We start from the raw sequence: 27,411 nt of genomic DNA, 5'->3' as shown, positions 1-27,411 counted from the left end.
AAGAAATAACGAGATTTAAAATCTTAACTTTTTCTTTCCCTGTTGAAGTACGTAATAATAATAATTGTTAAGTATGGATTTTAAATTTGCTTGGTAAAATTTAATATCTTAACAAAAGTTTTCCTTCTTTCTTTCTTTTTCTCAAGTTTCCGGTTTCCCGTTTTGTTGTTTTGATTAATAATTTCAATCTTTTATTGCGGCTGATCCTCCCCCCCAAAAAAAAAGAGATTACGAGGAAGGGGAAATTTAAATCAATAGTATTTAATGAACAGCTTTACACGACCATACAGATTTTACTATTAATCTACTTGGTATTTACTCATGATTCATGGTTATATCTTCATAGAAATCGGAGGATTATAGAATCAAACTTGGGGGGTATTAAATATTGCAGTCTATATATAGATTTTTTGTTAATTAATAGGACAGAAATCTTATTACCTCTTTGCATATTCTCACTTTTTGACTTTGCACCTTCATGCGTCCAGGATAATGAACTATGTCCGAGTTAAATATATTGCTATAGTAGATATCATAAGCTACAGAGCTCACATTTTCTACCCATTAAACTACTGAATAAGCTTAGAACTAACTATTGTAAAAAAAAAGGGGTATTTATTAAAAGCTATCAACTATGAACCGAAAACAGAAAACAAAGCAAGTAGAAGAAGAAGAAAAAGATAAACAATTTGAACAAAACAATTTTTAAAAACTAAAAGTACCTATCACCTTTAATGTAGTAAACAAAACAAATATTCAATAAAATGACTCTTGTCAATAATATTGAAAACCGAAAATTGAAAAACAATCAAAATTAGAAAAAAAAGAAATCCCAAAAAAAGAACAAAACTTAGTATCAGTTATTAGAATTAGATCAAGAATGCAGCAATACCAATAATAGCAGCACCGAAAGTCAATCTCATGTTGTTACCAGCACCTTCAAATGTAGAAATAGGAGCGACACTTGAGTAATTGGCAGATGGTTGCATGAGTGGAACTGATTCTAATGTAGTTGGAATAGCACCTTCAGTCGTAGAGACGACAGCACTAGATTCCGGAATAGTAATAGCACCACTTGAGCCAGCTGGAGCAGTTTCAGCACCTGGAGCAATTGGTGAGGTTTCACTAGCCAAAACAGAAGATTTTGGAGAAGAAGAAGCACCTGGACCAGCTGGTGCAGATTCAGTACCTGGAGCAACTGGGGAAGGTTCAGTGGCAGGAGCTGATGATTTTGGAGCAGCTGGTTTAGTTTCAGTACCAGCTGGAGTCATTTCAGGAGCAGGAGCAGATTCAGTAGCTGAAACATCTGATTTTGGAACAGCTGGAGAGGTTTCACCGGCAGGAATAGATGGTTGTGAACCAGCTGGAGTCATTTCAGGAACTGGAGCTGATTCAGTAGCTGGAACATCTGATTTTGGAACAGCTGGAGAGGTTTCACCGGCAGGCATGGATGGTTCTGAACCAGCAGGAATTGTTTCCATAGGTGGAATGGAAGCTTCTGGAGTTGAATCAGTACCTGGAGTGTTTTCAGTCAATGGACAGAATGTAGTGTAGACAGTTTCCTCAGAAGTAACAACAACAACACCAGTAGTAACTTCAGATTCGGTACAAGAGCTTTCAGAACATGAAGTAACAGTAATAACAGTAGTTGATTGTTCAGTAGAAGTGGATACTGTACCAGTTGGTGTTTCAGTGGCTGGAGCAGTAGAAACTGGAGTAGTTTCAGTCAATGGACAGTAAGTGGTGTAAATAGTATCTTTAGATGTGATGACAATAACACCAGTAGTAACTTCACTTTCGGTACAAACACTGTTAGAACATGAAGTAACAGTGACAACAGTTGTATCATGTTCAGTAGTAGTAGTTAATGGAGTACTTGATGATTTGGCTTCAGTAGTAGTGGTTGGAACAGATGTATTTGGAGTAGTAGCTGGAGCAGATGATGATTCTGAAGTGGTAGCTAAAATAGATGATCCAGAAGTAACTGGAACAGAACTTTCTGGGCTAGTAGCTGGAGTAGTTGATTCTGAAGAAGTTGTTGGAACAGAAGTGTTTGGAGTGGTAGCTGGAACAGAAGATTCAGGTGTAGTTGAAGCAGAAGTTTTTGGAGTAGTAGATGATGATGAAGAAGAAGAAGAAGATGATGATTCAGAAGTAGTAGTTGTAGCAGGAATGTTTGGAGTAGTAGCTGGAGTTGTTGGCTTTTCTGGGATATCTGGGATCCAATCAGTTGGAATATTTGGAATCCAATCGGTTGGAATGTTTGGAATAGGAGGATTGTCATCAGGCTGATCAGGTTGAGGAGGATTGTCACAAGGAACATCAGGTTGAGGAGGATTGTCACAAGGAACATCAGGTTGAGGAGGATTGTCACAAGGAACATCAGGTTGAGGAGGATTGTCACAAGGAACATCAGGTTGAGGTGGATTGTCGCAAGGTTCTTGTGGTTGTTGTGGGTAGTCACAAGGTTCTTGTGGTTGTTGTGGGTAGTCACAAGGTTCTTGTGGCTGTTGTGGATAGTCACATGGCTCTTGTGGTTGTTGTTGTGGGTAATCACAAGGTTCTTCCTGCTGTTGTTGTTGTGGGTAATCACAAGGCTCTTGTTGTTGTTGTTGTTGTGGGTAATCATCACATGGTTCTTGATAGTAATCATAAGATCTCTTTTGAATAAGAGCTTCCTCTGTTTCACCTTGACCGTCTACCTGTGGGACAGTGGCCCCAATTGATAACATGTAATAAGCGATAGCAATAAGTTGAGCAGTTGATAATCTCATATTGACGAAACTAAAAGCGAGTGACTATAGGAGATTCCTGTTGTGTTTGATATTGTTGAGAAAACAAGTTGAATGGAAATTGAAAATAGCCGGTTATTTTGACCGTTATTTATAGTTTTTGAAAAACTATTCTGATTACATATTTCAAGAATGATAAAATAGTGGGAAAAGAAAGGGACTTTACAAGAGTTGCTATGTTAAAAAAGGCGGATACAGGTGATACAAAGAGAAGTTGCAAAAACGGTATTAAAGTCGCAACAAAAAGTGAAACAAAATGTAGTCATAAAAATAAGGCAAAAAAAACAGCTGGGCTAACTAACTTATCCCGGTTGTGAGCCATTAGGGTTATTATTATAGGTTTTAGAAAGGTTGTGTTTGTTTTAGATTACTTTAGAGGTACATTATAAGCGATTATGAGCCTACCAAAACTCTCCCTTTTTACAATGAATTGTGAGTCGACATTTATCGTCAGAATTTCCGAATTCCTTGTTTTTGGATCCAAAGAATTATAGATGACTTGTTAATTATAACATTTTTGAAAGATAATTTGTTTGAGCTTATAGTAGTAGATGCAAATAACATCCAGTTGATGTAAAGTGCATTAGTCGAGTTAGAAAAAAATTTGATTCTTTACTTTCAAAACAAGTCAATGGTTGATATTATCATACTCAAAGTGTTATGTGTTTTTTCAAATATTTTTAAAAAAATTCTGGAACATTTTTGTTAGAAAAAAACAAAGAAGGACAAGAAAAATATGGATACAGTTAATGTTCGAATTAGGGTGTGCAACATGGCTAATTATGAACAATAAGCTAGCATTGCATAATGGTAGTAATTGTACTGAAGAGAACAATACACTAATCTATTTTATTGATGGAATTAGTGGACTGATAATTCAGATGGATAATTCAGTTCACTGTGAGAGGGATTTCCTATTATATATAGAGGAAATTCCTTAAGGATTTAGATTATATATTTTCTATAGAAGCTACGTACAAAATATATTTTGTTGACACCTTACGCAGGTTATCGCTAATAACTTTTGTTATTTCCTTTTTAGTTAAACGCATCAGGAAAAACCTTAGCCTATTATTTTCAATGGTTAGGCAACTCTTACCTTTTCATTTCCTTTTTTTTTCAATTGTTCATAATGTTAAAAAAAAGCAAAAATATTCCAGTTATGAAAAGAATAACATATCGTATGTTTCAAAGAGTTTTTATTATGGCAAGTTTATCCGCAATTTATGTGCGTGTAAGGTCCAAAATTTTTTTTTTGGAGGGTTTCCTGTATTTCTTGTTATTAATCCTCGTCAACAGAAATTAGACGAGACGAGGACAACAACAACGTACTTTTTAACTGTCAAACGTGCTTAGTTGATTGAATTACACAAAATCAACATTTATCATAGCTTTATTTCCACTTTCTTTCTTGATCGGTTTTAAGGGAAATGAAAAAGAAAGATCTCTTTATATGCTAGCAATAAAGTCAAAGAACAAGGAATATTCCAAATATTAACAGAAATGGCACTGATAGGTACTATAAAATGGTATATTTCAATGCCAGACGATTGGTTGTGGGAGTTTGTTTACATAAATCTTGATCCAAATATTGTGAGGCGGATTTTTTTGACGATTCGCGTCGGCCCACGACATACTATCCTCTTACATTTTTGACATTTCTGCCAACCATATGCACAACATTACTAGACCCAGCTAAGAGTTTTTTATGGCATTCAGCTTACAGTGTTCATAACCATATAAACACGCAAAATTATACTATTGTAAAAGGCAAATTGAAAAAAAAAATAAATTCATTTTCAATAGTCACAATCATTAGTACAAACTACTTGCCAAATTATATGAAACAGCTAAAAATAAACAATTACCTATTTAGTGCCAATTCTCATCTCCAAACCAATTCCTCAAATGTTTAAACACGTTCATTCCAATAATTACCTCACAAAATGTGGAGTTAAAACAAGTTTTTACTCTTTGGTTTTATTTTTTGCATAACGTTTGAACCAACATCACCAAGGGCAACATTTTGCATCTGCAGCATGTTATTAATCACCCGATAATTACGCTTCTTTATTCGTTTCCTCTCTAATCTCTTCGTCTTCGTCTTCGTCTTCGTCTTCTTCGTCTTCGTCTTCGTCTTCATCTTCATCAGACTCAACTTCCTCACTGACTTCTTCCTCTTCCTCTTCCTCTTCCTCCGAAGATGACGATGATGAATCATCATCCTCACTCCCGAAAAACTCATCCAAACTTTGTAGTTTATACTTCAGTGTTTGTTTCTTTTCAACTTGAGACAATAGTTCTCGTTGCTGAGCAAACTGTTGTGATGAAAAAGAATGCTCACCAACAGGACTTGGTGATTTAGTTTTCTCTCTTGATGTTGAGGATGAAGTGAATGAAACATTGCCTAGTTTATTAACTTGTACGGTGAATTCAGTTCTAATAGACTTTGGTGGTAATTTATCTTGATCACTCCAATCACAAACTTCAAAGTAATCATCAATGGCTCTAAGCCTAAGATAATCTGCGGTATCCGATTTAACAAATGGAACTGGTTTAGGAACTTGTAAGAACAAAGATGCCAACTGTGCTCTATCAACACTTGATAATAATACACTAAACATTCTAGCACGATCTCTGGTATCGTACGATGAGTCATATTTGGCTAAATGCAATGCATGTTGAAACATCTTGTATTCAATGCTGTTGGAAAATTTCTCCTCCACATAATCCTTGAATTGGTCACCCCCTTCATTCTTAATTTTGATCATTTCATAGGCAAATATTTTACTTGCTAGAACCAATATTTGATATCTAACTTCTTCTTCCTCTTCTGCAAATTGTTTAAGTAGATTTCTTAAAACATCAAGAGCAAACGAGTTTTCGGCTAGTGCCGTATATTCCCCAATAATCCAAATAATACTTGCTCGGGCTTCGGTTTCCAATTCAACCAGACTATCTTCCAAAATAGCTGCTAAATTAAAAGTTGTTTTCAAAACTTCTGCTTTGTTTAAACTGTCATTGGAATCACTTTTTTGTTGAATCAAATAACGTACGACAGTTAGTAATTCGTTCAATGTTTCTCCACGTGATGTTTTAATCTTTTTCAAACACCATTTTAAAATTTTCTGACTCCATTCCAAAGACAAACCAGAACATTTCCCCATAGCCTTTATTGACTCCTTAGAGATACTTTTGTTAGTAGAATAAATAGCATAGTATTTCAATTCCTCAAATATGTACTTGAAATTCTCTTGATTAGATAATGCTGAAAGGATATTAATTTTGCAAATAGCAACATCATTCAGGTCACTCGGTGTCACATAAAAGCTCTTGTAGTATGATTCAAATAATTTATCACTCTTACTGATAAACGATACAACCTCCAAAGCAAACAACGATACATCCAGTTGATTTAATGAAGTGGCAATTCTTGTCAACACAAGATCCAATTGAAAATCACAGAACAATTGACGTGGCGCAAGAAGGTAAATCGACTTTGCAACACTTAAAATGACAGATTCTGAAATGCTTTGTACCAACGGTTTCATCGACCGCAAAAATAACTCAAGATCATCATCAGTTATCTCATCATTAATAGGTCGGAGTAAGAACTTACGAGAATATTCAGTAAGTAACTCAACCACATAAGATTGAGTCCATTCATCAAATTGATTCAATAATTTGCAAAATCGTCTAAAATTGCCATGTATTGGTGTCCATCTCTTTTCTTCATTTAACTCCATCCTGATCTTTGCATATGTTTTTATAGCTGCACCAACAACCATTACTTCACTGTCAGTTAATAGTTTACTCAAATATTCAATCATTTGACGTTTGGATCTACCAGATATTTGATAGATTTTCCCAATCGATATGGCTGTTGCAGCACGAACTAATGGTGATCGATCCGTTGACGTTCTTTTCATACTCAACACCAAAATGGGAATAATAGATCCAATCCTAATACCAGCTAGTGATCTAATTGCATTAGCTCTATTTATTGGATCTTTATCATTTAATGATTTTTGTATTGAATTGATGGAAAGTAATGCAGTATCAGGTTCGACCTCAGCATATTTGGTTAAATAGATTATGACCAATTGTCTAATTTTAGGATCACTATTGGTTATATTTTTCACAACATCAGCAAAGTATGGTAATGCATCTTCTTCTCTTGTTATTAGGGAAATTACACATTTCATCCCATTCAATATTTCACGGTCAGTTCTCGAATTCAATAATTTTGAGATTTCTTGTGGACGAGATCCACTTGGTGTGTCGGTTAATCGAGCAGACGCAGAGACAGCGGTCTCTATTGTAAACTCTTTCGCAGAGTCTATCATAGACGTTATTCTCGAGAATGAGTCGCTCATAGTTTGAGGGATTACTGTTGGAAAGTGTATTAAAAGTTCAGTCTCAAAAGTAAAAATATTCTTTTCTTTGATTGCGATAAATAAAATACTTTAACAACAACTTTTACTTGATGGAGACTAAATCGAAAAAGAAACCGGAAAAAAAAATATAATAATACAGGTCGTGTATATATTACAAATCTATAAATGCTTCTGTTTTTTCAACTTATTTGCAGCTGTCTTTAACCTTTTACCAAGGTTAAGTTCTTTTCTACTTTGTATATACTCTTGAGGAAAAAATTCGCTAATAGTAGATTGTCTTCCTTCTAATTTTTTCTTGTTCATGTCTTGTACAAGTGGTACCATGACCTCATCCACTTCTGTTTGTGTCCACAAAAGGTTGTACATTAAAAAAGACCTAATTTGATCCAAATCTGGTACCCCCCATTGAAATTCTGTTTTATCAGAATCAACTTCTGGTGACATATACGCTTGTTCAACCACTTTATCAGGGAAACTATCAGGAAGATAAAGTTTACCCTTTTTAATTCGATCTAGTAAACTTTTCTGCAATTTGGTGAGCTCTGTTTTATCAGCAACTGATTTTGTATGCTTGTCAAACCATTCTTTAAACTTCTCCAAGTTTCCAAACTCAGCAAGTATTTCCATTGCCTGAACCGGACCAATACCTTTGATGCCCTCAGTGTAATCACTTCCTAATAAAAGTGCCAACTCGATTAACTTGTGCTGTGTTAACGCCATCTTATTGAAAAGATCATCCTGTAGATAAAATTCAACATATTGTTTCTGGTCAAACATATTCTTGTAAATCTTGTCTCCACCAAACAAAAAACAATCACTATCATCAGTTACAATTCCATCCACAAGACCAATTTTGTAAAGCTCTGCACATTGGGCTTCAGCCTCCATTGGTGCGGTGATATATGGAATTCCAAATCTCTTCAAAAGCTCTTGTACATCATTTATCATTGTTTCAGTAACTTCATCAGAATCTCTCTTTGCTTTCTGAAATTTTTCTTGTAATAACTGCTCATCTGTAATTCTTGTTTCAAGTGATGTCAATGGAATTGCGTGCGATGCTTTGATTTGATGTTTAAGACTTTCATGATCAAGTTCTTCCTTTTGTAACTGCTGGACCAACTCTTCTTCGTCTTCTTCTTCAAACTGGTAATCCATCACAGCTGGCTTTCTTATATCTTCAACTGACAGTGGTGGCACACTTTCCTTCTCTTCAGAAATGGATATATTCACTTGTTCCTTACTGATTTCCTCGATTTCATCACTATCATTGTCTGGCTTCTCCTGCTCCTGTTCCTGCTCTTCTTCATCTGACTGTTCTTGCTCCAAAATTTCTTTGGCTTCATACCAAGGAACCAATCCAGCGTCCTTTTCTTCTTGATTTTTTTGGTTACGTATTTGATAATCATTGTAGTTAACAAACTTGACATTATGTGGGTTTAAAGTCTTGTTAACTTCACTTTGAAACCAATCAGGTAACTTTTGCTGATCCTTTGTGGGTTCTTGTTTCTTTGCTTTTTCTATGTGGGATATCAGTTGATCATTATTAGTTTTTGCCTCTTCAAAATCACTCTCTTCAGGTTCAAAGATTGTTTCTTCTTTTGTACGGAGTTCTATTTTACCTGTCCTGTGAGGATCTGCATTAAACAAAAAAGATTGACCTATGGAATTGGGTAATTCCTTCTTGGTATCACTATTTATGATTTTATCTTGCTCACTGGGATGGACAGTGTTTACTTGAGTATGAGCATGTTCAGTTAAATTGGAAATCTCCTCACTATTCTGGAGAGCTTCTTCCTTCACAGCATTCGTTGAAAACAACATTGACGATCCGAAATCAAATTTTTCTTCTTCCAATTGTTGTGTTTCCTTAGCCTGTAACTCAAAGTAATCAATCTTAGACTTTTCTACAGCTTTCCTCAATTCGTCGTCATCAACACCATTTATAGTACTTGTTGGAGCTTGCATATTTTCCTGTGTATTATACTGTTCATAAATTGATTTGATTAATGCCCGTTGATAGTCTTTATCTTCTTCTGTTTCTGGTATTTCCTCTAAAGGAACATCTTCAAAATCCGAATCACTCTCTTCGTCCTTTTTGTCTTGCCTCAAATCTTCCTTGTAACTATTGACTTCACGTGTAATATCTTCAGCTTCATCGGAGTCCACCTGTATTGGATTGTCTTCGGAATTACCTTCTAATGCCAAAGTCCAACCATCTTCATTCTTTACAAGAGCATACTTTCTGTCTTTGTCACCCGCAAGTCGCTTCGATATGGTCGCATCCGCACCCATTCCTGTTACATCCATTAATTTTTGTGTATAAAAGTTTCTTCTTTGAACTTGTTGTATTTGAAACTTTGAGAAATCCATACTATTTGGAAATAGTTCTTCCAACTGTTCCTTTCTATACCCCATTCTCAATCGAGATTTTAGTCTCAAATGAGACAATATCATATACTGTGTGGCAATAGGCAATGCTTCAAATTCTTTAGATTTCGGGTCAATTTCATTTATATTAATCCCATCAACATGATCGAAATCTTCATAAAATTCTGTCAAATCTTCCTCAGGCATAATTCTTTCATCGAATTTCGACACTTTGAACTCCTTTAGATCTGGTAAATGATACTCATCATTCTTTCTGTAAACTATTGATGACGGGGTTGATGATTCTCTCTCCGGTTTATTTATTGGCAAGTCTTCAAAATATATAACGTCGTCATCGTCGCCATTGGTAGTGTTATTTGATGGTTTTTTCAGTCGATTCAACGCGTTTTCTGCTTCTCTTTGCAATTGTATGGCTAACAACTTTTGAGCAGTCTCTTGCCGTGATTCAGAATTCTTTTCTCTTCGTTGTTTTCTGTTATTGATGGTTTGCTTTTTTAAAGCAGGCACTCCTCCATCAAACACAAATATAGGCAATATCCCAAAATACAATAGTTTACATATCCTTCGGAAAAACCCAATAATATGTGATGATGGTAAGGAGTTGCCATCTTTATCACGCATTGCCTTCAAAAATTGATATATCCAAATCGAGGCATCTATAGCTAATTTCTTTTTTGAAAGTGCTTCTAGCCTTACTGGTCTCGCTGTTGGCCCAACTATTTTCCATAATGAGTGTACTCCCATGATAATAATTCCAATTTGAAGGAATTACTTTGTAATTTTAATTCTAATTTCAATTTTACTTTTTCTTTTGTTCCCTGGATTTGTGTGTTTAGGGCGCAACTATAAATTTACAATTTTTGTATGGAGGTTTTATACAGAGACAAATTTTTTCAGAGACTACATGAAATGTTGAATAAAGCAATCTTTTACAGATATTATTAGCTTTGATATAACTTTGAATGATATGTATTGGCTCTAAGACTTTATTTCATAAAGTAATATAGAGCAGAGTGTTATTTCTGAAGTACAGAGCACTAAGATCTAGAACTACTACTTTTCTTTTACTCATACTTCTTGCCGTTTTTGCATTAAATGAATCTTTCGGACTTACCGAGTCAATGAATAATTATAAAGTACACCCTTCGGATCGATCTGGTGAAATAGAATAAATAAATAAATGTATAATTCCGTTCACGCGCGGCGACTTACTTGATAAAGTAATTTTTGATTAAAGAAACCTTGAAGTGAAAAATAAATTGTTTTTATTCACTACCCCCACAAACACAGAGTCAGATAGAACCTTCATTTAAACTATTTAACCCGCCTCTTTCCTTCTACAACAATTTTTTTTTTCAGAAAACAACTGAAAAGATTTATGAATAAATATCCCAAATCAATAATGTCGAAACAATTTATGAAATTCCCCTCCAGAAGGTCAACAGTATATTCTTCTAAAGGAATAGTTGCTTCAACTCAACCACTAGCTAATGCTGCTGGGTTGAAAATTTTAGATAAGGGAGGAAATTGTGTTGATGCAGCAATTGCGGTTTCTGCTGCTTTAACAATTACTGAACCAGGGTCTACAGGTATTGGAGGCGACTGTTTTGCACTTTACTACAAATTGAAAGATAAACTGGATCCAAAAAGTGGGGTCGTGTTGGGGTTAAATGGATCTGGTAGAGCTGCACAAAATGTGACACCACAAGATGTTTGGAACGAGCACAACGAAGGGAAATATATGCCAAGAATACCTTACACTTCTGTTTTTTCAATCACTGTTCCAGGGGCAATTGCTGGTTGGTTTGATGCTTATGAAAAATGGGGGTCAGGTAAAGTTACTTTTGAAGAGATTCTTACTCCTGCTGTTCAATTGGCGGAAGAAGGGTTCCCTGTTTCTGAATTATCAAGCCACGCCTGGAGAAATTGTATTCCTAAATTATTGAAACAAAATCCTGACGTGAAAGAGAATCCTTTTGTTCTTGAAGGTAATCGAGGACCTGAAGAAGGTGAATATGTAACTAATCACCGCGTGGCTAAATGTCTCAGATTAATTGGCAAACATGGGAAGAAAGTTTTTTATGAAGGTGTAATCGCAGAGGCAATTATTAAAACTACCAGTGGTAGAAATCACAAATTAACACTTGATGATCTTAAAAATCATACTTCTACCATAGTTGAACCAATTAAACTTAATTTTCAAGACTACAATGTATGGGAAATTCCACCTAATGGACACGGGTTGGTTGCCTTAATAGCTTTGGGGATAATTCAGGAACTTCACAATCTGGGTAAAATTAATTTACACGAATTGAAACACAATTCGTCACGTTATTTACACATATTAATTGAAGCCTGTAAGCTTGGATTCTACGATTCAGATGAATATGTCTCAGACCCAACTTTCAAGGATATTCCAATTGATGGCTTATTAAATCCTAAATACTTGAAAGCTAGATCAGAACTTATCGATTCAAACAAAATCATAGATGGTGATAAAATGAAACACGGAGTTCCAGATCCAAAATTTAAATCGGACACAGTTTATCTTACAGTGAGTGATTCCAATGGAGAAGTTTGTTCTTTTATAAACTCGGTTTATGAAGGATTTGGCTCTGCCATATTAGTAGAAGATTATGGATTCTGTTTACAAAATCGAGGCAATAATTTCAATTTTACAGCGGGACAATCAAATTGTTTAGAAGGTGGTAAACGACCATATCATACAATCATCCCAGGAATGATTACTAATAATGATGGATCATTGTATGCTGGTTTTGGTAATATGGGAGGGTTTGCTCAGCCTGTATGCCATGTGCAACATGTATTAAATTTGACTGTATTTGGAATGACTCCACAACAACTGATTGACTCTCCCAGGTTTGTATTGAATTCTAATAATGACGACTCCGCTGACAGAGGACGCGGGGCAGGTGGTCCAGTTCGTACTCCAATAACAGTTGTGCAATTAGAAGAAGGTATTGAGCCTAATGTGATTGATGATTTGAAAAAGCTTGGACATGAAGTGGAAGTTTTAAGTGGCTATGGTAGAGAAACTTTCGGCCGAGCACAGATCATTAAAAATGTTTCCAAAGATGGAAAATTAATATACGCTGGTGGTAGCGACATGAGAGGTGATGGTGCAGCTGTTGCCTTGATTTAAGTGACCTTAGATTCATTCTGAATTGTTTATTTTACTTTATAATGTCGCATATAAAACACACCAACATCAACTGATTTATAATAAAAACTATCATGTAAAACTGTTCACTATTCTACTTTACAACGAATGCTATTATACTACACTTCAATTACCTACATTTCTCTCCTTCTTTTAGTATCATCACCGGTATCTTCTTCATCCAGGCTAGCATCACTTCCATCGTAAAGATCATCTGGATCATAGTCAGGGACCACCTCTTCTGTTGCAGAAAATTCATAATTCTCAAAATGAGGATCACGACTCTCTCCTATACAGATCAAACGGGAAGAACGTCTGGATATTTCCGTCAAAGATTTATCAAAATCATTGAGAAATAGCACTAGCCCCTTAACCAATTTCAATGCTGTTCTTATGTCAATTACACTAATATTTGAATTTTCCGTGGCGTATACATGTAGTTTAGGATTTTTATTCTTTTCCTCGAGCATTGACACCAAAAATGGCGATATGAAACGAACGTTACATTGTTTTAGATCTAAAGTCTGCAATGTTGACACCGGCAATTTCACAGGGTTTACCATCTTCAATTGATTTCTTGCTAGAGACAACCTGCGTAAATTTTCCAAATTTTCAAATGAATCTGACAATTCCTGGATTTTCATTTCTCTTAAAGTTAGGTATTTAACACTAGTGGGAAATAAATCGGCATCTAACTTGTTGACGTTACCTCCACGAATATTAATTTCCTCAAGTCTGGATTCCTTAAAATTCAAAAACTCCAATGTCTGATTATTAATATTGAAATTATGAAATATGATATTAGTCAACATCAATGGCCATTTAACCATTTGGGTGAAAACTCCCATCTTTCCCTGTTCCCAGGAAGCCAAGTGCAACTGTACAAGGTTATTTGGTAAATGATACATGAAATCCGGACTTTCAAAAGTTACATACTGGGAATTCAATATAAACTTTTCCACCATGGGAAAAATTCTAAAGTTACTGTCAAATGTAAGTCTTGACCCACAAGTTTCAAAATACCGTAAATTGGCACCTAAAAAACCATATTTAAGGGGCAGATCATAAACACGCAAGGTCTCCAATGTACCAGGAGGTACCCAATTGCTAAAATCAGTATTCTCAAAACTGCAACCACTAAGCTCCAATGTTTTCAAATTTGAAGGAAATGTTAGTAATGAGCTGTCAAAATCTACTGTATTTTGAATATCACAACCCCAACATATAAAAGTGTCTAACTCAGAAAAAGAACCATCGTCAAATAAACTCATGGAAAAACTAACCTCACTAAATTCCAAATGTTTTAAATATGGGAACTGTTTTAAACCATCAAAATTAGACAAGCTTTCACATTCTAGAACTAGCTTTTTCAAATTTGGAGCATTTATTCCTGTCTTGTCAAAAGATTGAATATTTGGCAATTTAAGCAGCAAATACTCTAAATTGACCATTTCTTCAGATATGAAACCTACCGAGCCCAGAGTTACCTCAATATTTAGTTTCCGTAAATTTGGAGGTAGGGTCATTTGAATCGATTCTTCACTAAAAACATGCAAATCTTCCAAATCGGAAGAAAAAGCATACATTTGGTTTCTTTCATCATCAGATTTCACAGAAGAAGAAAGCTTCTTGACACCAGGAATTGCATAATTGTTCAATATAGTCTTATTTAGCCTAATACTTGTGGCGATAGGTGGTAATGTGAGTGGACTCAGGAAACGTGACAAATTCAAATGATCAAACTTAATATTAGAATTGACAATCAAATCTAACTGGGTTTCTTGATCCAGACCCATATTTTGATAAAATGTACCATGAATACTCAGAGCTTTCTTTAAAAGTTCAACGAAGGTATCCGGTTCGTTTTGAAATCCATCCATATTGTGTATATGGATGGATCTTGGATATATATTCCATTTTTTAATACCTTCTAACAAATCAACGAGTGTGAAACAGAACTCGTGGCAGTCACATTCCCAGTAACCAGCCTCTGCTCCATCATTACCCCGATGTCTTTCAGTTTGATAGGTGATGCTTACATTTGAAAAAATTGTTGATATAACGATCTCTTTAATTGGCGGGAAATACAATAATTCTGGTAACATACATTTTGGTAGTAACCCAAGAATTAAAGCAATAACCTCAGAGGGGAGCTTTGTAAGCTCATAAAAAAAGCCAGGATTAACGTTTATGATTGTCATGAAGATGGGAGGCAATTGGAGATTCAAAAACAAAAAAAAACAATTTAAAGTCCTGATTGTTAAGACCAATGAAGTGATTACTTAATGATTTGTTTGTTTGATTTGTCATTTAGTGCTTTAAAATAAACACAATGGTTTCTAAACACTAGAGATTATTTGATAGATTTGGATAAAATTTTTCAGCGAAAAAATTCTAGTAGACATTTGATTGTTGATGAATACAACACTTCTTTTTGGTTAACTGAAAGCCCAAATAAGATTATACTATACACAGGTCGATTACACTAATATTTGTATTGTTCATTGTACACTAAGAATCAATGCAAATTCTTAATATAATGGACAAAGTTTATTATAGATACTATTAATTGAGCTGCTAGATTCAGTTGATCAGAATAACCGATTTATTAGACACAAGAACCACTTTCATTAGTGTTGATCAATTGCAGCCATTGCTTTTTTTTTTTTCTTTTTCCACAATCTTGAGCAATTCAACATCACTACTAACTATTTTTTCTTTATTGGGTCCCAGAAAATGTTATTTTACGAGATTGGACGGAATGACAAAAAAAAGGTTTCATGTCGTGGAAATGTCAAAATTGCAATAGATCAGTATGTAAATTGAAGACGCGGATCATTAGGAAGAAAAAAAAAAACACGCCTCATGATAATTGGATCAAGATTTATGTAAACATATTTCTGCAAATGATCGCCTGGCATATTATTGAGTACAATTATCTCTTTCAATATTTGGTGATTGTGATCCCTTATCTTTAATGCCATTGCTGGAATACCAAGAAGTTTGACAAAGAAAAAAGTGGAGAGAAAAGATTTATTGATATACATTTTGTGTAATCTAATCAATTAATTAGCCTTAAGCAGTTAAAAATAGGCTATTTTTATTATTAGTATCATTAGTATTCCTCATCTACACTTTGTTGACGAAGATAAAATAAAAAATAGTACTAATGAAAATTACACGTACAAAATAAGCTTATTAAAATTGAACCCTTTGTACCATTTTGATGAAAGCAAACATACAACCTAATAGTTTTTGGTACTAATCAAATAATATTTAATAATTCTGACCAAATAGTTTTTGTTAACACCAAGAACACAAAAAACAAGAATAGGAGTTAAAAATAGCCGAACTATTAGCTACTAAAATTGTATAACAAATACTACATAATAAGCAACAACTTTTCTTGATGCACAACTGTATTGCTATTTTTCTTGTACTTTTCTGTGTTTCCTGACTCAAGCAAATGTTCTACAATAAACCCAGAATGTTTAAAAAGTGTTTTAAAATTTGAGTATGATAATGCCTATTGTTAACACGTTTTGAGAATTCTTTTTAAAAAAATAGTTTTTAGGTGTAATGCTTTGAAATCAGATTAAAATACTTCATATTGAACCAAGACCAACATGTCAGTGTACTGTAGCGTAGCTCTCCTACTAGTTGACAAAGAAATGTGATTGGAAATCAACAAATCAGTATCAAATATTAGTAAAAATTATCAAAGGCTAAAAAAGAATTTTATATACTTAGACGACGAGCATAGAAAAATAGTCTATTGTGTAGAGCGAAATTGGAACCATAAATGGGGTTAACACAAACAACAACAAGCTTTTCAAAGGGTAAACTAACACCACTAAGGGTTCACAACGAGCTTATAGGACATACTCAAATTAATTTTAATTTTTGTTACAAAGTCATTTGATGAAACTATTTTTAACTAGAAAAAGTATTTCTTAATATCTACAAAGATAGCCTGCTGTAATGACAGTATTTTCTTTTAATTGCTCATGTCATTTAGTATTTACGAAAATGAGTCTGGACGATACATCGATCTGACAGATTTCTGATAGTATCTTATGCAAAATATATCCTCGAAAAAAAAAAGCAAAAAAAAATAGAAGTAAAAACGATTGCCAAAAGGATTGGCGAAAAGATTACTTTCAAAAAAGCTTCTATTGTTGGAAGTGTTACAACTGTTGTTTAGTCTATTGTGTTATGACCAAGAGTTTGTAGCAAATTTAAGTTTCTCGTCAGAATTAATCACTATTCATTTTCGTCCAAAAAGTACTATTTACTTCAAGAGTGTGAATAGGCTCCAATTGTTCTCAAGCAACACAAACAAACCCATGGCAAATCAAAACTAATAAAAAAATGTTTCAAAATAAAATTTTTGCTCAAAACATTTATCCCAAAATAGAATAATGAAGTATTAAGTTGGTTTTGTTATTGTTTTCAACCAGTTTTGTATGTATGTAGATTGGTTTAAGTGCTATTTTTTTCCCGTCATTTTGTTCAACTTTTGTTGTCGCGACATTTAGAACCACTTTTGCAATTTCTATTTGTGTGTGAGCATTCGCAGTCTCCACCTTTAACAAAGAAATCCCTCCAGGGTCCCAGCTTCTATTTTTTTTTGCCTGCCTTCTTGTACCGTTTCTTGTTGAACCATCATTCCATATTACTGGAATCTAATAGATTCATTTTTCTTGTTTATTGTTTCCAATTTTTTAAAAATTGGGACCACGGTCATTCAAAATCCAAATCATTACCTTATCCTCTTTTAGCTTCTCTATGTTATAACTTTTAATCTTTTTTTCTTTCTGTTTTTTCTTTGATTTTGATGCATCAAAGGCTGCAATACCAATTTTCTTTGTATTTTAACCAATAAGGGAAATCCAATTATCTTTGTCATTATAAGGCGTGTTTTGATTTTGGTTTTGGGGTTTTGTTTTTTTCGTTTTTAATGCAAGAATCTTAGCTTTATTTTATTTTGCATGATTTTCGGGTTTAATGCATAATGTGATATTTGATAACTCTGGCACAGCATCTTTGTTTCCACTAATGTTCATTGCATTTTTAAAATTTTTCAGTACCCTACGCCAATTAAACCAAATACCCTCCAATGCTTTGTCTCGCAATAGTTAAACATTTTCAAGAATGTTCTCTTTTTTAGATTTTTCAATTCTTTCTTTTTTAATCACAAATATGAAAACATTTTCGACAGATTCGTTTTAGTATTTTTATAATTCTACACAAAGCTAAATTTTTCACACTGTTTTATGTTCGACCTTGGAATGTTAATGCTTCTATTTTTTCAATTCGGATCTTGAAAGACAATTACCCGTTGATTTCAACAATTAATCAATGGTTATAATATGGTCAAATTACTTTCCCAAAAACTATAAATAAAGGTAAGATTTACCGGATTTTGAACTTGTAATTTTCTTATTTTTCTATCCCATCAACAAGATCAAACAAAATACAAATCTCGTATTAGTCATTCGCTTTAATTTTTATCAACTATGAGATTTGCAACTGCCCAACTCGCTGCCCTCGCTTACTACATTTTATCCACTGAGGCTACTTTCCCATTATTGGGTGACATCTTTAATTGTATTCCACACAACACTCCTCCTGTCTGTACTGACTTGGGTCTTTACCACGATAGCTCCATTTCCCTTGGTGGTTCCAAGAACAAGAGAGAAGCTGAAATTGCCAATAAAGATGGTACAATTGAAAAGAGAACTTTTGGAAGCGCTGGTGTAAATGCCGGTTTCAATGCCGCATTTGTCGTGTCTAATGCCAAAAAATTATCTGACGGTTCTTATGGTATTGATTGTAACTTCAAGAGTGATTCTTCTGTCCAATTGAACCTGGCCTTTGGTAAAAAAGTTAAACAATTGAGTATCACTGGTACTGGTTATTCTGATATTTCATTATTAGGAAATGTTGCTAATCCATTTGAATGGTCAGCTTCCTTGAAAGTCAAAGCAGAAATTGTTAAAGGAAAATGTTGTCTTCCATCAGGTTTCAGAATCGTTACAGATTTCGAAAGCAACTGTCCTGAATTTGATGCCATCAAACAATTTTTTGGCAGTTCTCAAATAATTTACAAAGTCAATGCCGTTTCTAACGCAATTGGTACTTTTGATGCTTCTGCATTATTCAATGCTCAAGTCAAAGCCTTCCCTGCCAAGAGAGAATTAGATGAATTTGAAGAATTAAGTAACGATGGTGTTACTCACAGCAAGAGAACTTTGGGTTTGCTTTTGGGTTTGCTTAAGAAAGTTACTGGTGGATGTGATACTTTACAACAATTCTGTTGGGACTGTCAATGTGACACCCCATCTCCATCAACTACCACCGTAAGTACTTCATCTGCTCCATCTACTTCCCCAGAATCATCTGCTCCATCTACTACTACAGTTACCACTTCATCTTCTCCAGTTACTTCTCCAGAATCTAGTGTTCCAGAAACTACTACCGTTACTACTTCATCTGTCCCAGAAACTACTCCAGAATCATCAGCTCCAGAAACCACCACAGTTACTACTTCATCTGTTCCTTCTACTACCCCAGAGTCTTCTGCTCCAGAAACCACTCCAGAATCATCAGCTCCAGAATCTAGTGTTCCAGAATCATCAGCTCCAGAAACCACTCCAGAATCATCAGCTCCAGAATCTAGTGTTCCAGAATCATCAGCTCCAGAAACTGAAACTGAAACCACTCCAACTGCTCACTTAACTACTACTACTGCTCAAACTACTACTGTTATAACTGTTACTTCATGCTCTAACAATGCTTGTAGCAAAACTGAAGTAACCACAGGTGTTGTTGTTGTCACTTCTGAAGATACTATTTACACTACCTTCTGTCCATTAACTGAAACCACCCCAGTTCCTTCAAGTGTTGATTCTACTTCAGTCACTTCTGCTCCAGAAACCACCCCAGAATCTACTGCCCCAGAATCATCTGCTCCAGAATCTAGTGCCCCAGAATCATCTGCACCAGTCACTGAAACACCAACTGGTCCAGTTTCCACTGTTACTGAGCAATCAAAGACCATCGTCACCATCACCTCATGCTCCAACAATGCATGCAGTGAATCTAAGGTCACCACTGGTGTTGTTGTTGTTACATCTGAAGATACTGTTTACACTACATTCTGTCCATTAACTGAAACTACTCCAGCTACTGAATCAGCCTCAGAATCATCTGCACCAGCCACTGAATCAGTCCCAGCTACTGAAAGTGCTCCAGTTGCTCCAGAATCATCTGCACCAGGTACTGAAACCGCTCCAGCTACCGAATCAGCTCCTGCCACCGAATCTTCCCCAGTTGCTCCAGGTACTGAAACCACTCCAGCTACTCCAGGTGCTGAATCAACTCCAGTTACTCCAGTTGCCCCAGAATCATCAGCTCCAGCTGTTGAATCTTCTCCAGTTGCTCCAGGTGTCGAAACTACTCCAGTTGCACCAGTTGCTCCTTCTACCACTGCAAAAACTAGTGCTCTCGTCTCTACGACTGAGGGTACTATTCCAACTACATTAGAATCTGTTCCTGCCATTCAACCATCTGCTAACTCCTCATACACTATTGCTTCAGTCTCTTCATTCGAAGGTGCTGGTAACAACATGAGATTAACTTATGGTGCTGCTATTATTGGTCTTGCTGCATTCTTGATCTAATTCTAGTTACTGATACTATATCTTTTTCTTTTTCTGTTTGGATTTCTACTAATTACATTTTTCAATTTTCGGTTTTCAATATTATGACAAAGGTTATTGTATTGAATATTTACTTTGGTACATAAAAAAAAGTTGGTGCTTTTTTTCTTTTAGAATTGTTTTGTTTAGATTTCGTATTTTCTTCTTATTCTGCTTTTCATTTTCGGTGTATAGATTACAACTTACAATAAATACCATTTTTTTTTCTATTAAATTTTTCATCACATTGATTAGTTTTCAACTTGAAAAGAATTCTAATTGAATTGAAGTATTACTGGTTCTTTGTATATTTTTGAAAATGATAATGGTAGAGAATCGCTGAAAATAAATAATAAAGTTTATACTTATTTATTTTACCGCTTTGAACGTTTCAGATAATTGAGATATTTGTAAAATAGAGTTAATCTCAGGGTTCGGCGATTAAAGATTTAATGGTTAGGATACCAATTATCAAAACCAAGAAGAAATGAAGGGATATAAACATTGAACTCAACCAAGTAACAAAGACCCAAGAAGACATAGAAGTTTTTCTACTGCTCCACATTGTGTATACTTCATTTCAAATAATGGCGGAGAATCCATGAAGTAATGAACTATCTCATCTCTTGCTATTTTTCAACATATATTAAAGTTTAGGCGGGCAAGTGCAGAGATCTCGAAAAAAATATTGTAAATCTCTAAAAATAAAGGAACCACTAAAAAGCTTCTCCGATGATTTCAAAAGTTACAACTCTCAATGATAAATAATAAACAATTTTCACTTCATTATCTTCTATTACTATATGGTGGGTATGTGGAAATGTATTTTCAAAATCACATGTCTTGTAGATGGTATCTTCTGACATCCGAGGTACATTATGGAGGAGTAAAATGTTTTTTTAAGTAATGCAACACCTACAAGCTTTGGTTTTAATATATGCTTCGACGATGCTAGTCAGGATTAAGTAGCATGGCTCTTAGACGACCGTATCAGCAGTTTGTATTAACTGAAATAACTGTTCAGTTTTGGACTAAAATGCACAAAGTTCAGAGTAGCTTTGTGTAAGCTTGTATAAATATCTTTAAAATAGAGAACTATGATTGAGGACTCAGTCACTAGTGAGATATGTAATATGCAGGTTATAACATTGAGAGATTGTTCTCAAACTGGTATGACTTACTCAAAGTAGTAAGGGAAGGCGGGCTTCGCTTTTGACAAGAGAATTTCAGATGAAATACAAATACAGACGAATTTCCTTTTGAGTTAGTAATTTGGTATTTTGATCTTGACCGAATATTTCATTCACCAATTTTACTATTTTCATCAATTGAGTGGGCATACCAGAAATTAGTATATATTATTTATTACTAACAAAAAGGGTTTGTTTGACTATCGTGTATTGTGTAATATGAAGGAACAAAGTTGAAGTAACAACTTTAGAAACGCGTCAGCTGAAAAGTAAATTATGCACGGCGATTGTAAGTAATGCTGTTATTCATTTAGTTAAATTTGGATCCCTGTTCGAAAAAGTTGCATTAAGCAGAGGTGTTTTTGCTCGTCTAAACTTTGACACCTTTTTTTGGCAGAAAGTGAACTAAGTCAGATTTGTAACCTTTTTGGTGTGTTTTTTAGAACAACTATTTTTACAACTACCGAAAGTGGAAATTTTCAACCATATGTTAGTGAGATAGATCAAAACCAACCAGTCACATAAATTTGTGTTAAATCATTGAGATTATTTTTATTCTAATTGTGCCGCATTGACTTCCAATTAATCTTATCTAAATATGAATTGTCCAAATATACTCATTTGGGACAACACAACCAATCACATCAATCTGATAATGTGTATTTGCTGGAATCGTTGAATAAATATGAGTCACGAACTTTTAAACAGTTTTTTCAAATCCATTACACAAAATGAAATATGAAGTGATGATGTGTGCAGTGAACAGGATTTCTTGAAAAAAGAAAACTATATCAGTCAACTACCTGTGCTAGACTATAGTTAATAAAGCAAGAGCCTTAAATCTACAAAAAGATGCCAACTTCTTGGTATATTAATCATATCCTGATATTACCTATAATTACTTCTTCAAATAAATTAATGCTAGAAACCACATCCAAAAAGTTAGTATTCTTGTTTACATATCTTGGATTTTGAAATCGATAAAGCTATCAGGTTTGTAAACAAGAGCAAAATAAAAAATATTGCATGACAGTTATTATTGAATTTCATATGTTAACGTAGCACTAATATTTCTGCATTCACAAAAACAAGCCCCTTTGTAATTTGAATTATTAAAGGGATGCTCCGATATTGAGTATTATAATAATATCTACGAAAAAAAGACAAATAGAATTTTCTTTCTAGGAAACCTTTATTGTACGATAAATGTAACTCTTAATGAATTGAAGGATAGGCTAACGACTATTTGTGAAATGATTAAGCAAGCTATGGAACAAAAATTTTTGCCTTGATAAAGAGAAGCATTATTGCAGTCTAATAATAGCAACTCCATGGCAACATAGAATATTTCCAATGCGGTGTTTTATATTTTTGTTTTCTTCGACAAATAGGAAATTGTAATAATACTTTCTATTGTTAAGGTAATGAATAATGCATAGTCTCAGAGAAATAGAATTTTACAATTGTTCCAAAACGAATAAGATTTGAAACGTTATACACCAATTTATGATCATTGCTCAACTTAATTACTCCTACCTTATTCTTTTCAAAATGGTCTTTCATTTGCAATTGTTGTGGACTTGTTTCATACTAGGAGAACTTACAAATTTGTTATGATTTTATAACAGATATTACAAATCACTCCTTTATAAACCACTCCTTGAAGAGAATTAAGCATATCACGATTGTTAAACTAATCACTCTAGTGAGACCTAATTCTCCAAAACCAAATATTGTATGTTCTTTTCCGGATTAGCTATTGTTTTCTTGCCAAGCTGTATTTGTAAACAATGTGTTGTAAAATAGTTTCGGAACAACCCCGAAACATTATCTTCATTGTTCTCGAGTGACAGTGTTTCAACTATAAACCCCTCAGACATAATTCTTATCTTTCAATCTAAGATATCTTAGCCACACGGCAATTTGCCAACTTTAACTGTCTTATCTTTGTCTTTGTAAATTTATTGTCTTTTTAGATCTTTAACTGGGCTCATATTATTGTGGCTGCATTATTGTGGCTGCATTATTGTGTCTGTCCCTGGTCTTGAAATCAAACAATAAAAATGGAAATTTCTTTTTTTTTTCTATTATATTTCCACAAGAAAATTTGGTCTGAAGAAAAATGTAACATTGCATTTCTCGATTGACATTCAGGAGATGATTTATATTTGATTCAATACAATTTTGCTTTTTCGATACCTGGAAAATGTCGCATAGGCTGGAATAGATTCTATAGTATACTTACACCAATACCGAGAGGCTGACACAATCTTCCGAGTTCCTGGAGAAGCATTACTTCAAAAAGTAATTTGCTTTCGCATCCGAACAAAGAAAGGGTTTGAGGCAACAATGTTACTTTTTTTTCCCTGAAACTGTTTTAACTCTGAACATCAACATTGTAAGACTAAATTTTAGTCAGTTCCTGTTTTTGCAACAATGGAAGTTCACTAAAACCATTTAATTTTTGGGAACACAAAAATCAGATCATGCCATACCACTGCCACTCAATTAACCGTTTGTTATACACAAAATTAAAGATAAATTTTCTTTTGAGTTGAAAATTTTATCAATTTATATGAGGAAAGCTTTTGAAACCTGTTTCTTTGAGCAATTGTGCCGTGCATTCAAACTTTTCATGATTTCCAGAGGTACAGTCAACCTGTTCCTCAAAAACTATAAATAAACACCAAAAGAATCAAATATTGGATATCAAATTCTGTTTTTTCTGTTTTTTTATATACCAATACGACACAAGTCTCCGATAGTCATTCGCTTTTATACTTACAAGAATGAGATTTGCAACTACCCAACTTGCCACACTCGCTTGCTTTATTTTGACAGCTGAGGCTACCTTCCCATTAAGAGGTTTGTTCAATGATGCTCCAGTTGATGTTGATTTAGGTGTCTATCACGAAGAATCTGGTAATAATAAAGAACAAAAAGTTGATGGGTTCAACATGAGTCCAAACATTAAGAAGAGAACTAATGAAAATAATGCTGCTAATGTTGTATCAACTAATGGTGGGTTATTCATTACCTCTACCAAAGAATTAAAAACTACAGTGGTAGTTACTTCTTGCTTCAACAATGTATGTAGTGAAACTTCAATTACTACACCAAAAACTGCAGTTACAGCCACTACCTCGAAGCATTCAACTTCCAAGCCAACCTACACTACCACTTCCAAACACTCAACTTCGCACTCGTCTACTCCAGCTAGTACTTCCAAGCACTCCACTTCTACATCTACTCATCCTGCTACCTCAGAACATTCAACTTCTAAGTCCACCCATGCCACTAGTTCAAAACACTCAACTTCAAAATCATCTGTTTCAGTTACTACTTCCAAACATTCAACTCATGATACTACCTCAAAGTCTTTTGTTACACCCCCAGCATCTTCAACTACTAGTGAACACACCAAGCACAAGTCTCACAAGCCATCAAAAACTGTTGTTACTTTGACTTCATGCTCAAACAATGCATGTAGCCAATCTGAAATCACAACTGGTGCTATTGTTGTCACTGATAAAGAAACGGTTTATACTACTTACTGTCCTCTTACCGATACAGAAACAGAAACAGAAAGTACTACCGCTACCACTTCAAAACACTCAACTCACACCACTACTTCAAAGCACTCCAGTGTTGAGTCTACGTCTGTCACTAGTTCTTCTAAACATTCAGTTTCTAAGTCTACCGATGTTACCACTTCCAAACACTCATCTTCTGAATCAAGTCATGCTACCACCATGAAACATTCTACTTCCAAGCATTCAACTCATGCCACGACCTCAAAACATTCCACTACCGAGTCAACTTCAGGCATTACTTCTAAGCACTCAACACATGCTACTTCATCAAAATATTCTACTGTTGAGTCATCGTCAAGTTTTGCTTCAACTTCGGAGTCATCAGTTCCAGTTAGTAGTCTGAAATCAACTACCTTTGAATCTTCAATCTCAACCACTACTTCAAAACATTTAACTTTGAAGTCATCGACACCAGCCAGTACTTTAGAGTATTCTACTTCCATACCTCCAGCTCCAGCTACCACTTCGAATTCTTTATCTACTAAATCCACCACTTTGACTACTATTTCTAGGTCATCTACTTCTGGATCATCTGTACCAAACACTACTAGAGAATCATCAACATCAACTACCACACCAAACTCATCATCTTCTGAATCTAAAGTTTCAAGTGCTATCCCAAAATACTCATCTTCTGAAGTCTCCAGTTCAGCTACTACTTTGAAGTCATATTCGACCACACATTCCATTCCAACCACTTTGGTATATTCTTCTTCTACTTCTTTAGGGTTTTCAGTTACTGAATTTCGTAATTTAACTACTACTTCAAAATCATCTTTGTCAACTAGTACCACTGAGTTATTAACATCAGGAACTACTGTGAGATCATCAACTTCAGAATCATCTGTTACAAGTGCCACCTCAATTTATACTTCATCAGAATCAACAACTTCATCAGAATCAACGACTTCAATTGAAACACCAAAATCAATTGCTTCTAAATCATCAAGTTCAGTTACTTTGCCAAAATCGTCAACGTTTGCATGGTCTACATCAACAACAACTCCAGAATCATCTCCGATCACTTTGAAACTTTCAACTAGCAAACCACCAAAACCAAGTGCTACAATGGAGTCATCTGCTAGTACCACAAAGAATTCATCTATTCAATCAACATCAGAAGCTACTACTTCGGGATCATCTGGAGTTGAGTCTTCAGTTTTAACAGCTACAACAAAATCATCAGTACCAGTTACAACTTCAGAGTGGTCTTCTGTTGTTACCACACCAAAATCATCAGCTCCAAATACTACCTTAGAGCACTCAACTTCAGCAAGTGAAACATCATCTGGTTCAGTATACACAACTTTTGACCAATCTACAACTGTTATAACTGTCACTTCATGTTCAGACAATTTATGCAGTAAAACCGAAGTAACTACCGGTGTAACTGTCATTACTTCTGATACAACAAGCTACACTACATACTGTCCACTTACTGGAACCACTACAGTATCTTCTGCGTTAGAGTCATTGGTCACTGCTAACAAATCAACTTCCTACGTTGGAGCTACCCCAATTGTTTCAAGTGTTGTTTCTACAACTCCAATTATTTCAAGTGCTTCTACCACTCCAATTATTTCAAGTGCTTCTACCACCTCAGTTATTTCAAGTGCTTCTACCACCTCAGTTATTTCAAATGCTATATCTAATCCAGTTAGTACAGATGTTAAGCCTACAACAAGTAGTCAAGGTACTAAGTCCACCCCAGTTGATACAGACTCTAAATCTACTTCAGAAACCACCGTCATGGTTTACACCACTAAAAGTGTTACTCCAACTACAGTTGAATCAATTTCTGTTGCTGTATCATCTGCTGCTCAATCAAGTATTGCTGCTATTTCATCATATGAAGGTACCGGTAACAACATGAAATTGTCATTTGGTGTTGTAATTGCTGGTGTCGCTGCCTTTGCAATTTAAAATTAATTCTTGATACCATTTATTCAGTTAACTAAAATATGCTGTATTTTTTTTTTGTTACTTTTTCGGTTTTCAACACAATACACCTAGTATTTTGTTGAATATTTCTTTTTTTTATAAAATAAGTTATGTGTTTACATACTTAAAATGCTATTTCTATTTTTTTTTTGATTTTCTACTATTTATTTTTTATTTTCGGTTTATAGTGTAATACTAGTTTTTTATATCATTTTGAATCTTTCAT

At 34.6% G+C, this 27,411-nt stretch overlaps 7 protein-coding genes across 7 annotated transcripts; 3 read left to right on the top strand and 4 right to left on the bottom strand. All coding sequences in view use genetic code 12, as the record gives it.

The window, feature by feature from the left end:
* Positions 1-869: 869 nt before the first annotated feature.
* Positions 870-2,774, bottom strand: HWP1 (adhesin factor HWP1; the record flags this gene model as incomplete). Its single annotated transcript, XM_704869.2, has 1 exon — positions 870-2,774. The coding sequence occupies one exon, from the start codon at positions 2,772-2,774 to the stop codon at positions 870-872; it is 1,905 nt and encodes a 634-aa protein (XP_709961.2).
* Positions 2,775-4,852: 2,078 nt separating this feature from the next.
* CAALFM_C403560WA (uncharacterized protein) lies at positions 4,853-7,168 on the bottom strand (the record flags this gene model as incomplete). Its single annotated transcript, XM_704870.2, has 1 exon — positions 4,853-7,168. The coding sequence occupies one exon, from the start codon at positions 7,166-7,168 to the stop codon at positions 4,853-4,855; it is 2,316 nt and encodes a 771-aa protein (XP_709962.2).
* A 180-nt stretch (positions 7,169-7,348) lies between these two features.
* On the bottom strand, positions 7,349-10,321 carry RAD2 (ssDNA endodeoxyribonuclease; the record flags this gene model as incomplete). Its single annotated transcript, XM_704871.2, has 1 exon — positions 7,349-10,321. The coding sequence occupies one exon, from the start codon at positions 10,319-10,321 to the stop codon at positions 7,349-7,351; it is 2,973 nt and encodes a 990-aa protein (XP_709963.2).
* A 658-nt stretch (positions 10,322-10,979) lies between these two features.
* On the top strand, positions 10,980-12,740 carry ECM38 (Ecm38p; the record flags this gene model as incomplete). The annotated part of the gene is made up of 1 exon (XM_704872.2): positions 10,980-12,740. The coding sequence occupies one exon, from the start codon at positions 10,980-10,982 to the stop codon at positions 12,738-12,740; it is 1,761 nt and encodes a 586-aa protein (XP_709964.2).
* A 152-nt stretch (positions 12,741-12,892) lies between these two features.
* Positions 12,893-14,863, bottom strand: CAALFM_C403530WA (uncharacterized protein; the record flags this gene model as incomplete). The annotated part of the gene is made up of 1 exon (XM_704873.2): positions 12,893-14,863. One exon carries the CDS (start codon positions 14,861-14,863, stop codon positions 12,893-12,895), a length of 1,971 nt encoding a protein of 656 aa, XP_709965.2.
* Positions 14,864-18,277: 3,414 nt separating this feature from the next.
* Positions 18,278-20,443, top strand: RBT1 (adhesin RBT1; the record flags this gene model as incomplete). Its single annotated transcript, XM_704874.2, has 1 exon — positions 18,278-20,443. The coding sequence occupies one exon, from the start codon at positions 18,278-18,280 to the stop codon at positions 20,441-20,443; it is 2,166 nt and encodes a 721-aa protein (XP_709966.2).
* Positions 20,444-24,440: 3,997 nt separating this feature from the next.
* On the top strand, positions 24,441-27,167 carry HWP2 (Hwp2p; the record flags this gene model as incomplete). The annotated part of the gene is made up of 1 exon (XM_706508.2): positions 24,441-27,167. One exon carries the CDS (start codon positions 24,441-24,443, stop codon positions 27,165-27,167), a length of 2,727 nt encoding a protein of 908 aa, XP_711600.2.
* Positions 27,168-27,411: the final 244 nt, after the last annotated feature.

Source organism: Candida albicans, chromosome 4 (assembly GCF_000182965.3).
Source record: "Candida albicans SC5314 chromosome 4, complete sequence".
Taxonomy (NCBI): Eukaryota; Fungi; Ascomycota; class Pichiomycetes; order Serinales; family Debaryomycetaceae; genus Candida; species Candida albicans.
Note: the sequence above shows the minus strand (reverse complement) of the source record. Positions and strands in the feature narration are given on the sequence as shown.